Below are 15,043 nucleotides of genomic sequence, written 5' to 3' on the forward strand. Positions count from 1 at the left end.
TTGGATTGGTTATAGGTGGAAAACAAAGGCTAATTACACCCAGGCTTCAGATCTGTTGCATTATTAACAGTGGAGGTCAACTTGTCCAAGATAGTAATACTTCAGTTTGTAAATTCATGAACCTGGAATAAGGCAGAATGTTGTACTGGTTTCACCAACCATTTATTCTACAATATGAAAGGTTATAGCATGTGTTCTGTTGCACAGGAATTCTCTTGCACAATAAATACAATCTGTAGTGATCTTTTTCACATTAAACTTTGTGTGGTGTGGCTGCAGATGGCATTTTTACATTGTGTATTTGTCCTGTGTCTAGACCACTGATGATTTGGAATGGAGACTTTGGTGTGGACGTTTACATAAAATCTTCATTCCAAATACAAATAAAATGTAAAACTGATAGATGGTTTTTGAAACTTAAAAAAAAAAAGGCTGATTTTTTCTTTTAATCAAAATGGATTTATTTCCAACCAGTTCTAAAAGAAACTTTAAAACCCTCTGAAATGCAAATTGAAACAAAATGATCCAGTCACCTGTTGCCTTGTGTTCCTGCTGTAAGGTGGCTACCATGAAAATAATTTCACATAAAGATTTCTAAAGTGTTTTTTCTTCATCCTACAATAGAAAGTATGCTTTTTTTTTTTAAAACCAATCCTTAATTTGAATAATTCTTTTCTTCTTTTTATTACAGAGAAAGTCCATTGTTGCTGTGAGTTTCATTGCTGCATTCCTCTGTCTGATCATTGTTCGTCTCACAAATGAAGTAACTTTCCCTTTGATCCTGAACTGCTTTGGACAAACCAGTGTCAAATGGATACCATTTTCTAATGGCCAAAGGCAGCCTCTGAGAACTCATTATGGATATATAAATGTGAAAACACAAGAGGTAAGCCCTGGTATCAAGAGCACAGTAAAATGGATGAAAAGATTTCTCTTTCTCTGATCTCATGTATCATTTTTTCTACTACCCCGCTTAGTGTAAGAACTTAGAGCAACCAGTGTTTCTGAGCAAAGTGTCTTTTTTAAAGTGTGCTACCATTGAATATTTAAAGTTTTCCCATGTCTGCAGTGGAGAGAACTGAGCTAGCCTCAAAATCATGCTTGTTTGCAGCGAAAACTGGTATTTATACCAGTAAGAGAATTTTTTAGATTGATTTCAAGCCTTCAGTCCCTTTAACTCAAAAAGAGATTTTCCTCTGTGTGTTTGCAATAAAGTTCTAAAAATGCTTAATTTTGTGTGGGAGACCCAAGCACAAAGTAGCTTATTTGTGTTTATATGTCCATGGAAGAGGAAAAGGGAATGATTTGTGAAATGAACGTATGTGAGTGTAGAAAATTTGTAAAGCTAGACATTTACTGGATTTTTCTGAAACTGTGACATTAACACTTTGTGGCTATTCAAAAGTCAGATATTTCCAGTCTGTATTTTACAAAGTTTTGGCCAGTGTCTGATTTACAAAATACTTGCTTGTGTGATAAAATTAGATTTTACAGAGATTCCTGCTTTAAGCTGTCTTAGTTGGCAAAATACCTAAAGATGTTTTTGTGTTTTGGTGATAGCGATTTTCCCCCAGATTCTTCCTATCTCTTTCTGCATACTCGTTATAACAGGTGCAAAATAAGGTAACAAAAATCATGTCTTTCTAGAAGTTATTTCTTATAGCACTGTCAGTCATGAGAAATACCATCAGACTCCCATTTCCTGCTACTTATTTTTTGTTATAAAATCATGATTATTATATCCATGAATAAAATTCATTCACATCACAGCTTTTATAGAGAATGACAACAGTTTACTTCAGGATATTCAGTCCTAAAAGTGTATTGGACAGGATAGTTGTTATTTTGGCTTTAGAGTGTTAAGTCCAAAAATCAAAATGAGAGAGGGTATAATTTTTAGGAAGCAGCTTCTTTTAATTCCTTACCTAAATACCCTCTAACTGCTATTGCACAGCCCATTTTTGTAACCCTGTCAATTTAACTATCTGGAATCCAGACAAGAAGAGGTTAAAATTGGACTATTGATTTATGGACCTGGAGAAGATCCAGGGGTGGTTTTACAAGTAATGATCAAAGAAAAATCTAGAGAGTCAGTGTAACACCACTTATTATTCAATTCCTTTTACCATGAAATAGAAACTTGCCCAGGGAGGTAGTGAATGCTCCATCCCTGGCAGTGTTCAAGACCAGGTTGGATGAAGCCTTGGGTGATATGGTTTAGTGTGAAGTGTCCCTGCCCATGGCAGGGGGGTTGGAACTAGATGATCTTAAGGTCCTTTCCAATCCTAACTATTCTATGATTCTATGATTCTATGATCCTCTGTAGCTTTTAATTGTTGTCCATTTAATTTGCAGCACTGAGCATATTGGGGAGCAAAGTACAATATCTACAGAGCAGAAAACATGCAAGCACCTAAAAGGAAATCTCTTTGAGTCAAGGTGTGAATCCTAGTCCTAGTGAAATGAATGGAAGCTGCTGCTGAGTTCAAAAGGACTAAGTCTCTCACCAGTATATCTTAAGCAGAAAAGGACCAGCAACACACTAAAAATGAGAGGGCATTGTGTTCTGTATGTCCCTCTGTTATTGCCACAGAGGCAGGCATGGAATCTGAATGAGGTAGAGCTGCCATGGTCACTTGATCACTATCAGTCTGAACTGATAAGTGGAGAGGAGAGGAGCATGCTAATCCATTTTTATTCACCACTGCCTTCATGAGAGGTTAGATTTAGCTTGTAGGAGCCTTAATTCATTCTTAAATTTGATAACACACTTGAAAGTTCTAACAGTAAATGGAAATGAATGTCCTGAAAGTCAGTGACCAGTATTGATCAATAAGACATTTGTCTTAATTTAGCTTAGGTCATGAAGGACTCCTTACACTTAGTAATTTTAATTGTTTCCCCCTTGTATTTGCAGATTACATTCATATTTGCTAATTAAAATGGTAATGAAGAAGCTGAACATGCCTTGCTAATTGTGAAAGCACTATCTTTTGACTTAATTATTCCCTGTGTGAAGGAAGTTTCATTGTGCAGCCCATGTGAAAAGCTTTTACACCGCTCATGTTCTTAACTCACACTCATAGCTTTCTCAGACTACAATTTTTGTAATACAGATTACTTTATAATACAAGCTTTTTAATACAATTTTTACTAAAATTACCAGCAGTTCTCAAATTGAGATTTGAGAATAAAACCATAGAGATTAAAACCACAGATGTCTCATTTCTGTGTAAATGGCAAATACATTGAGTTTCTGTTCATTTCACAGAAGTAAGATATTCTTTTCTATTTTTTATGCAGCTATGGTACATAAGATAACCTCATTTAGTCCATGATGCCGGGCTCCATCTTTTGTAGCAGTCCTTCAGGGCTGGAGAGACAGTGTGTAGTGTTGTTACCTGCTGATGCCACCTCTGAACTTGTCTGGTCACTGCTGAGCTCATCTGGTTTCATCAAAGTTCATTCTTTGTTGGGGTGATGATCAGAGGGAAGTTGGCTTCAGTCAGTGGTGATCTGAGGACAGTACTGGGAGACTCCTGCTGCTGGCTTTTCCCGTAACTTTATGCTCTGCTGATGATCATGAGAGCATATACTGTCTTTTCAAACTCCAGAGAGGTAGAGATGGGTATTTAGCTGCTGTAGACTGTTATATAACAGTCAACAGCATATAATTGAGTTCATTGGCTGTTTTTACCCAAAATGAAATCCCCTGGAGGTACACACCAGACTTTCCCATCTTCCCACATTACCCACCAAGTACACCCAGGTCCCTGAGCAAAAGCAATACCACAAGTGGGTTTGCTTTTACCTGAAGCAGGAATAGCCCAGACTGTCTTCCCCAGCAAATTCTTTATGTGCACCATTGGAACTGTATCACCCTCTACAGTGCGTAAAAGTTCTGACTGGTCTGGGCCAGCCCTGCTGGCAGATCCCCTAGTGTTGACCAACCAGGTGGCTTTTGGTAAATGTGTATTTCAGTGTTTAAAAGTCCCACGACCCATTGCTCTGAGTGTAGGTTTTAGCAGCCCATTGTACTCTTTGATTTTCCCAGAGGCTGGCGCATGATAGGGGATGTGATGTATCCACTCAATGCCATGGTCTTTGGCTCAGTGTCTATAAGGTTGTTCTGTAAATGAGTCTCGTTGCCTGACTCAGTTCTTTCTGGGATGCCATGTAGGCATAAGACTTGTTCTTATGGCTACATAAGGCCCAGGATAGTGTTCCGGGCAGTGACGGGGAACACAGCATATGTTTATAGCATTCTGGTGATTAATGTAAACCCCATGGTTTGAGATAAAACCAGCCTAATAACTAAAGTATAATATAAAACTATTACTACTGTTACTACTAATGATAAGGGATATAAAAATGGGAGAGAATATGAAACAAAGGGGAAAGGAAAATCTCAATAAACACAAGTGGTGCACAATACAATTACTCACCGCTCACTGACTGATACCCACCCTACCTGAGCAGTGATCTGCAACTTCTGGGTAACTCCCCCCAGTTTATATACTGGGCATGATGTGCTGTGGTATGGAATACCCCTTTGGCTAGTTTGGGTCAGGTGTCCTGTCTCTGCTTCCTCCTGGTTTCTTGTGCCCCCTTCTCACTGGCATAGCATGAGACTGAAAAGTCTGTGATCAGGGTAAGCACAACTTAGCAACAACTAAAACATCGGTATGTTATCAGCATTGTTCTCAGATGAAACCCAAAACACAGCCTGCACCTGCTACTGGGAAGGAGAAATAATAAAATAACTGTTTCAGAAAAACCAGGACATAAACAGAAGATCCAGTACAGCTAATGCCCTAAACAAACATGGCAAGATTATTGCAAAATGGGGCACATGAAATCTCATCAATGCGCAAGGACCAAAGGCTGAGAAAACTATACCATAATGAATTACCAAAAAATTATGTGATGGCAGGAAAGATAGGAGAGAAGGCTTTTAAAGGCATGAAGGATTTGGGGATGTTGGTTGATGAGAAAGTGAACATGAGCCACCTTCAGAGTGTGCTCACAGCCCAGAAAGTCAACTATATCCTGGGCTGCATCAAAAGGAGTGTGAGCAGCAGGTCAAAGGAGGTGATCCTGCCCCTCTACTCTGCTCTCGTGACACCTCACTTGGAGTACGGTGTTCAGTTCTGGTGTCCTCAACATAAAAAGGACACGGTCCTGGTAGAACAAGTCCAGAGGAGGCCACGAGGATGATCAGGGGACTGGAGCATCTCCTGTATGAAGACAGGCTGAGAAAGTTGGGGCTGTTCAGCTTGGAGAAGAGAAGGCTGCGTGGAGACCTCATAGCAGCCTTCCAGTATCTGAAGGGGGACTATAAGGATGCTGGTGAGGGACTCTTCATTAGGGACTGTAGTGATAGGACAAGGGGTAATGGGTTAAAACTTAAACAGCAGAGATTTAGATTGGATTTAAGGAAGAAATTCTTCACTGTGAGGGTGGTGAGGCACTGGACTGGGCTGCCCAGGAAGGTTGTGAATGCTCCATCCCTGGCAGTGTTCAAGGCCATGTTGGACAGAGACTTGAGGGATATGGTTTAGTGTGAGGTGTCCCTGCCCATGTCAGAGGGGTTGGAACTTTCCAACCCTAACTATGCTATGATTCTATGAATTTTGGCTTTCTGATTTCTCTTTTGGTGAGAGAATCTTTGCACAACTGTTGAATGTGTTCATAGTCTTCTAAGAGTGTCTTTTGAAGCCTGTCATACTGCTGGGTCATTGTCTGATAGCAGTCCCTCCTGTTTGTCAGCCACTTCCAACATCCTCCTCCTTTTCTTCACATTTATTCTCTGTCTTCCTCTACCTGTTCTTGGGCTTCACTCTGAAGCATGGCTGCATACAGCATGCTGAGGCTTTTGAATCCCAACTTCTCAGTGTACTTAAAAAGTACCTATGCAAGGTCAACAAGAGAGAGTAATTAGAGTAATTTACCACCAACCCAGTCAGTCATCTGACATAACAGGGAAGCTAGAAAATGTAGATGAACTACTATTCTATCTTTTCTGTCCCTCCCTTGCAAATGTGTTTCCTGTGGAAAAAAAAAATACAACCAACCAACCATAAGGCTTTAATCCATATGAAAAAAGTTGAAGTTAGGAGAAGCTGATTTCTTTTGGGGTAAGGCTGAGTTGGATGAAACTTGAAAACCTTATGAGATGATGGAAAAGCAATTACTTTGTGGTTAAAGGTGAAATTATCAATGATTTGTATTAAAGAAGATCGGGATATATGGTGATATGAACATCTGTGTTTATCTCAAGAAAAAAACCAGCGACATGTATATTATTATGTATGAGAATTATGATGTAAAGTCATATTTCAAGGGTGTTGTGTATTTGACAGTATAGTACTATGGAATTTATTTTATTAAAAAGTATGAAAAAGATTTAAGATTACCATAACTAGATTGTATGGGAGTATTTAATATAAAATGCAAAGAGAGACACAACTTAATCCCTAATTCAGGCTGTACATAATACAGGGTTGTTGCTATGGTTTCCTTGATTTGTAGCTATAGCAACAGCTTTGGAAAAAAATGACTTTATGTACAGTAAACATACTATATTTGAAGTATAAATAGATGTGAAGTGTTGTACTATACCGGCCCATTATATCTAGAAACAGTTTAGTTTGACTTTTGAGATATTTCTGAAATTTATGAAACTTTACCTAGAAAATTTCCATTCAGTTTTTGTCCTTGCGTCCCTCAAGAGAAGAGGATCACTTGGTAGTCTTCTGCAATGGGATCTCTTTTCCCTTCTCTATATCCACATCTGAGAGGACTCCATGAGATTTGCAAGAGACTATGGCTGCCTGTTTTGCAATATTGCTCTCTCATTCAAGTACGTGAATTTTGACCTTTCAGTGAAAAGGAGGTGTATGGACAAAATGACCTTTCAGTCCCTCATTTCCTCCACTTTGTACCTATGGACTTTTAGTGATAGGCTCCCTGAAATCCATCCTTAAGAAATGTCATGCCTATCATGTGTTAGTTACTTTTATCCTATTCCTGGTATTTTCATAGAAAATTTTACTTTGCTACAAGTCCACAATAGTTACCTAATTGAAACCTATTGTCATTTGAGTAAACTTCACCGCTCACACCAAGCTGACATGATGATTCTTCTTGTGTAACAAAAAAGGGCAAGGAGATAAAAAGAAGCAGGTATTGAAAATAAAACCTTCCTACTTTCTTTCATACCACTCCTTCTCTACAAAGAGTTCTGGCAAAATTAATGAACATCATGTATTTAAATTGCAGCATTATGACATCAATTTAAAACCCATTAGCAGTTTCAAACTTTATGCTAGGTAAGTCTAATAGTATTCTTGGATATTTGATTGTGCTTTCTGAAAGGTGAATATTGAATAGAGTTTTACTCTACTGTCAGTATTAAAATAATATAGCATTTTCTTACGTAAAATCTGAAATATAGCTGCAATAACACTTGAAACATAATTATAAAAAGCATATTCAAGTACTATATGAAGATTAAAACTGTTCTTGGAAACGGGTAAGTTCTGAGATGACCTAAAATCCCTACATTAAACTGCAACTGTGAGATCTAATGGCTTCATCTAAAATGAATTCTGAGGGAGAGAAGAGCCTTTGTGTCATGCACATTGAAGAATCTCACAGTATAATGATGAGCTCTAGACAAAAGGAAAATACACTGTAGCAGTTTGGATTTATTTTTTTTAATCCTATTGTAACTGAAAAACTCATCAATGCTGTGTTGATACTGAAGAAATAAATTTGGATCATATTATCATATGCCATTTTGCCCTTAACCTGAGAAAACTAGTATAAATTACTATGCAAGCATTAACTGTTTCCCAGTTGTGGCACACACAGTTACATATATCTGTGAACATACAACATAATTCCTTTTAAATCTTTTTGCCAGAAGTCTTGTGGTATAACTCAACTGAAATGAGTGGAAGTTTCCACACATTGAAATATCCCAGATATGAATAAATACAGGAGGAGGCTACAGATCTTATGCATATCTGTGTATTCATTTTTTAATTTTATTTTTATACAGAATAGAGTAATTGCATTAAAAGCCAACAGCATATGGAGGAAAAAAAAACATACCATGCAGAAACTATCCCTGCCCATGTCGGGGTTTGTAATTAGATGGTCTTTGAAGTCCCTTCCAACCCAAACCATTCCATGATTCTGTGAAATATAAGGAGATGTGATGTGCTATCTGGCTGTCAGATAAGGCACATACCATTTCAACAATAGTAATAGCATAGCTGTCAAACATGTTAGGAATAATCAGAGGAAGGACCAGTACCAACCACAAGAGACTTTGTTCTTCTAAAACTTGAAGAACTAAATCAAAAAATGCACAAAGAAGGCAAAGAATATGTTGAATGTTTTAATATCAGTTTCTTTCCAGATATGGAAAATAAGATAGACTTTAAAAAAGCACTGCAGTTTTCATACAGAATACTAAACATAAATAAAACTAGTGATCAACCTGGGAAGGTTTAGGTTTTGCCTCTGTTAGTGATGGATTCAGAATAACACTATGAAAAGGAACTTGGAGAAGAGCACTGGGCTTCATTTCAGAACAGAAGATACTAGACTGTGAACTTGCATGGTATATTCAGCTGACTTCAGAGATGTTTGTTCTTCTTGCTGGGAAGAACTGTGTTGTAGAGAGACTAAAAAGCTACATAAACTGGAACTCACTGTGACAGAATATGCTTTAGTATTTAATTTCTGACACATCTGTAACTTCCATCCTGTCTTTGGGATCTAATTCATTGTTATAGTTTAAGAATTCATAGGATATTTTGTTAAGAAAAGGTCATCTTTTTCATAGTCATTTATCATTTATATCCCTTCTGAGACACAACATTATATCAGTTGCTCACTTCACATCATTTCAGCCTTAGTAATCATGTAATAATAATGGGAAGTAAAACTAAACATGCTATGAATTACTCCAGATATTTTTCTGCTTCTGCTGTATAAATTTTCAGGAATGTATTTTCATGAAAATATTACAGAAGCACTAGTTACTTAACATTTTTAATGACAATCACATTGCTTGTTACACTTCTGAGAGAGATTTGTCTGGTGGGTTGTTGGTCCCTGTCCCCTTGCTCCTCTGTGTTCTACTTATTATACCAGACCTCCCTGGGAGCCTTAGGCACACACTTGAAAATAAAAATCCTGCCAAATACTTTAACCATGAAATGAGCAACTCCAGGAGCATGTCTTATGTTACTGAAATGGACCTCACTAAACAAATTATCACCAGAGTCCCCACTGACCTCTTCTTTCCAATTTGCCTTTTGCTGGGGAGAAGAAAGAACCATCAGAATAAGCTGCAAGGTCCACTTGAAACCACTCAGGCTGTTATGAACCTCCAGGAGAGAAGGGAGCACAGATGATGTGTGTCCTCAGTAGAGTAAATCCTGCCAGCTCAGCCTTTTTGCTTCTGTATATGTGGAATTAGCTTAGGTTTTTAAAGCTGTCACAACTCTGATGGTGTCTCATGAGGAAAAAGTCAAGTGCTAGGATAAATATATTGAGTATACTATACAAAGGAATTAAATCTGCTCCACACAGAGCCTCAGTGTGATGAGTCAAGTGATGCTGCCTCTGTGGCAGATCTGCTTTAAAAAAAAAAGGCTAAGGGACTTGAGAAGAGATTACTATCAGCCAGTGAGCTGTGCCATCAAAAGTCAATCCCTAAGGAATCTGGGCTGGTAAAATAAATGCCTATGATGCACAGTTATGGGCTGGATTGGTCTGTTGAGCAGAGCTTATAGGTTATACTGGAAAAGGTGCCTAGTGTCATAGGTGCCATCCACATTGGTTTTATGTAATTTCCAGAGATTTCTCCCACCTTATTGAGGATATTTTTTCCTTCTAGCTGAGGGGAGGTTTATATCAATATGTTAGACTCCCAACAAAAAGGTGCTAGTTTTGTTTTCCATGTGAGAAGTGTAAACAACTCCTGTCCAAATCAGAGACATGGCACTGTGAAAATTGACTTGAGACCTTTTGAAAAACAGAGCCAAACCTGTTTTGCAGTTAGCCAGCAGATAACAGATAACAGATCTTCTATCAGTGGAGATTCGTTTTAGTTATATGGAAAATTTAAACTAGATGTGTTGGGGGAGGGGTACATCATTCCATCAACACTCCCAGTCAATTGCCCACACCTATAATAAATGCTCAGAGTAATGTAGAGATAGTCCAGCCACTCCAGCTAATAAGCCTGCTTCATTTGGAGCTCAGCTCAGATACCTCTATACAAATGCCTGTAGTATGGGGAACAGACGAGAGGAATTTAAGATGTGTGCACGTCTATGGGGGTATGATATCATTGTTATCACAGAAACATGGTGGGGTGGCTCCTATGACTGAAGTGTTGGAATGGAAGGTGACCGGGGGGGGGAGGGGGGAGTTGCTATTTGTGTTAGTGTATGGAGTTATGTGGAGTGTATGGAACTCTGTCTGGGGACAGGTGAGCAGTCCATAGAGAGTTTGTAGGTCAGGGTTAAAGGGAGAACAGCTATGGGGGACATTCCTGTGGGGATCTGTTACAGACTGCCTGATCAAGAGGAACCTGTGGATGAAGCACTCTACAGACAGATAGGAAAAGCCTCACGCTTGCAGGCCCTTGTCCTCATGGGGGGTCTTCAACTCCACTGATATCTGTTGGAGCGATGGTATGGCCTGGCACGAGCAATCCAGGAGGTTGCTCAGTTGTGTGGAAGACAGCTTCCTTCTGCAAGTAACAGAGGAGTCAACAAGGAGAGGTGCGGTGCTTGACCTTGTGCTCACCAACAGAGAAGGGCTCATTGGAAATGTAATGCTCCAGGGCAGCATTGGTTGTAGCAATCACGAGATGGTTGAATTTGAGATCCTCAGGACAGTGAGAAGAGCATGCAGCAAGCTCACTGCCCTGGACAAGAAGAGAGCAGACTTTGGCCTCTTCAGGAACCTGCTTAGTAAGGTTCCATGGGATATAGCCCTAGAGGGCAGGGGGGGGCCAAGACTGTTGGTTGATATTCAAGGATCACCTGCTACAAGCTCAGGAGTGTTGCATCCCGACTAGAAGGAAGTGCAGCAGGAGGGCCAGCAGACCCCCTTGGATGGATAAGGAGCTGCTGAGGAAACTTCAAGGGGAAAAAAGAGGCTTATAAAAGGTGGAAGCAAGGACAGGTGGCCTGAGAAGAATACAGGGATGTTGTCCGGGAAGTAGGGACCAGGCTGGGAAAGCTAAGGCCAGTTAGAATTAAACTTGGCTAGGGATGTGAAAGATAACAGGAAGGGATTCTATAGGTACATAGCAAATAAAAGACAGACTAGGGACAATGTGGGCCCTATCCGTAAACTATCAGTAGAACTGACTACCCTGGATTTGGAGAAGGCTGAGGTTCTGAATAACTTCTTTGCCTTGGTCTTCACTGGCAAAGGCTCTGACCGCACCACCCAAGTCTTAGAAAGCAGATGCAGAGACTGAAAATAAAGACCCTGGACCCACTGTATGAGAGGATCTGGTTCAAGACCATCTTAAGAACCTGAATGCACACAAGTAAATGGGACCTGATGAAATCCATCCGCGGGTCCTGAAGGAGCTGGCGAATGAAGTTGCAAAGCCACTGGCCATCATATTTGAAAAATCATGGCAGTCAGGTGAAGTTCCTGATGACTGGAAAAAGGGAAATATAACCCCCATTTTCAAGAAGGGGAAAATGGATGACCCAGGGAATTACAGACCAGTCAGTCTCACCTCTGTGCCTGGCAAAGTCTGGGAGCAGATTCTCCTGGAAGGCATGCTAAGGCACATGAAAAACAACAAGGTGCTTGGTGACAGCCAGCATGGCTTTACTAGGGGAAAATCCTGCCTGACCAATTTGGTGGCCTTCTATGATGGGGCTACAAAAGTGACGAACAGGGGTAGAGCAGTCGTTGTCATCTACCTGGACTTGTGCAAAGTGCTCGACACTGTCCCACATGACATCCATGTCTCTAAATTGGAGTGTCATCAATTTGATAGGTGGACCACTTGGTGGATAAAGAACTGGCTGGATGGCCGCACACAAAAAGTTGCAGTCAATGATTCAATGTCCAGCTGGAGACCAGTAACGAGTGGTGTCCCTCCGGGATCGGTGTTGGGACCGGTCTTGTTTAACATCTTTGTCGGTGACATGAGCAGTGGGATTGAGTGTGCCTTCAGCAAGTTTGTCAATGACACCAAGCTGTGTGGTTCTGTTGATACGCTGGAGGAAAGGAATGACATCCAGAGGGACCTTGACACGCTTGTGAGGTGGGCTGATGACAACCTTATTAAGTTTAAACGTGCCAAGTGAAAGGTTCTGCACCTGGGTGGGAACAATCCCAGGCACAGCTACAGGTTGAGCAGAGAAGAGATTCAGAGGAGCCCTGAGGAGAAGGACTTGGGGTTTTTGGTCAATGAGAAAATGAACATGAGCCAGCTTCAGTGTGTGCTCGCAGCCCAGAAAGCCAGCCATATTCTGGGCTGCATCAAAAGGAGTGTGAGCAGCAGGTCAAAGGAGGTGATCCTGCCCCTCTACTCTGCTCTCGTGAGACCTTACTTGGAGTACTGTGTGCAGTTCTGGTGTCCTCAACATAAAAAGGACATGGTACTGTTAGAACAAGTCCAGAGGAGGACCACAAGGATGATCAGGGGACTGGAGCACCTCCCATATGAAGACAGGCTGAGAAAGTTGGGGCTGTTCAGCCTGGAGAAGAGAAGGCTGCATGGAGACCTCATAGCAGCCTTCCAGTATCTGAAGAGGGGCTATAAGGATGCTGGTGAGGGACTCTTCATTAGGGACTGAAGTGATAGGACAAGGGGTAATGGGTTAAAACTTAAACAGGGGAAGTTTAGACTGGATATAAGGAAGAAATTCTTTACTGTGAGGGTGGTGAGGTACTGGAATGGGTTGCCCAGGGAAGTTGTGAATGCTCCGTCCCTGGCAGTGTTCAAGGCCATGTTGGACAGAGCCTTGGGTGACATGGTTTAGTGTGAGGTGTCCCTGCCCATGTCAGGGGGGTTGGAACTTGATCCTTAAGGTTCTTTTCAACCCTAACTATTCTATGATTCTGTGGTTCTATAAAATTGAATGGGGTATATTTTGGGCTGGTAAAGAATAAAGCAGAGGCTTGGTGTAATAGCTTCTTGAATGAGACTATACCACTGGGGAAGACAGGAAAGGTGTGCAAGTGTAATGAGCAGATAAGTGAAGTCTGTGGGCAGGGGAAGGAAGGAAAAACTTACTCCTTTTATTCTGGATGGCGGCTAAATTCTATTACCATGATGAGATTTCAGCTTTTGTCAAAAATAGTTGCTAAATGAATGATGAGTTGGTTTGCATTACTAGCTTACCAAAGCGTCTTCTTGGTGTTCCATTTCATCAGTTGGGAGAGCAGTGCCCTATGATGTACTCACATGATAGCATATTAAAGAGCTACTGCTGTTTAACAGTTGATGCCTCTGTCATAGGAAGTTCAGTGTCACCCTCCTGAGTTTGTTCCTGCAATCTGTTTCTCACAGAAACGCAAGGTATCCTTTGCAGTGTTGCTAGTTTTGATGTGCTGAAGACAGTTAAGGTACACTTCACACTGGTGTATAAAATACTCCAGAGTAAAAAGAGCCTGTGAAAATGGAATTTTGCTCATATAATTGTTTCTACACAAGGGGCTTCTAGTGGCTATGGCAATCAGTGGTATTAGCTGTTTGAGCTCTTGCCCAGCATAGTTACTCTGGCAGGGATGTGCAGAACTGAGCTGACCCGAGGCTATTAATACTGCAGGAAAGCAACGTGCCAGCAGTACACACACAGTCACACATACGTGCATGGGTGCGCACGTAAACACATCGGCTACAACTTGCTCAGGAGACAGACTCCTAACACTGACAGTCACGTCAATTGCTAGTTCGGTTTAAAGCCGCAGCCATCTTCCTTGAAAGCCTTTGCTTTCCAAGTTTGCTCCCATGGCCATCTGTCATAGCCTGCATTTGGCAGCTTCAGGTTCTGCTGCAAGGCTCTGTGGATTGAATACATAGTTTTGTCTTTTTGTTGTTCTCTGAGTTGGTGGAAAGTTTTTGCACACGAACCTTTTCTCTTAGGCTTTTTGTTAGATTAAAATATGAACCTTAAATACATTTTGAGCTGTTAATCTGTGCTTTCTGCTCTCAGACCGGGCTGGAACAGGTGAGCTGCTATAACTGCTGTATAGAGAGAAATGAGCTGAGAGACCCTCTTAGAGCAGATGCAGATCACGCCAGCAATAATTGCTTTTCTTGGGATAGTCTCTCTTGTCTGGCTGAATACATTAATCCATACTACTAAATATGCATTATTTGGTCTGTAAAAGGGCTTGCATAACTGTCATACCAAAAACCTCGTGCCTCTTACTGGTGTTGTTGCACTGACAGTGTGTGCAACTTAGAGCTCTACTTGATAGAGTTATAACTTCTGCAACAAGGAGCTACATTTTCTGTGGGTATAGCTGTAAATTTTGTATACTCCTCATAACTTGTTTTTGAACTACCTCTAAACCAATAAGTGATATTACCACCAACACTGAAAAGTTCATAGTAAATTGCATCCATAGTGTTGCACCCTAAAATGAAAAGCAGTTTAGTGTGGGGAGGGATGGGGAGAAAATGAAGTTCTGTGTTATTTACAGTATTTCTTTCCTTCATCATTATTTTTTCTTCTCTCCACTTGATATATTTTTCATATTCAGCTAGTCAGAGATTACAGTAATCTGTTGTTTCCTGTCACTCAGAAAAGCAGTTGGCATGCCCGTTAGATGAATAAATACTGTGTTAAATGAAATTCCCAAAACGACTGCAGAGAAATTACTAGAGTGATTTTGGGATTGTCCACTTAATAACAACAATTCATCGTCCATTTTCCCCAACCCCAGGGGTGCACATTACTGCCTTTGCCTTGTTCATACCAGTCAGGTCCTCTTTTCTGCAAGTAATAGCATCATTTTTCTAAGTACAGCTTCT

At 40.5% G+C, this 15,043-nt stretch overlaps 1 protein-coding gene across 1 annotated transcript in view; it reads left to right on the forward strand.

Moving 5' to 3' along the window:
• The window catches only part of ST6GALNAC3 (ST6 N-acetylgalactosaminide alpha-2,6-sialyltransferase 3), a 224,920-nt gene that overhangs the window by 103,116 nt on the left and 106,761 nt on the right, over nt 1-15,043 (forward strand). Inside the window, exon 2 of the mRNA XM_005151244.2 lies at nt 692-886. Coding sequence (XP_005151301.2) covers nt 692-886 — 195 coding nt within the window. The remainder of the gene's footprint in view (nt 1-691; nt 887-15,043) is intronic.

Source organism: Melopsittacus undulatus, chromosome 6 (genome assembly GCF_012275295.1).
Source record: "Melopsittacus undulatus isolate bMelUnd1 chromosome 6, bMelUnd1.mat.Z, whole genome shotgun sequence".
In the NCBI taxonomy this organism is placed as follows: Eukaryota; Metazoa; Chordata; class Aves; order Psittaciformes; family Psittaculidae; genus Melopsittacus; species Melopsittacus undulatus.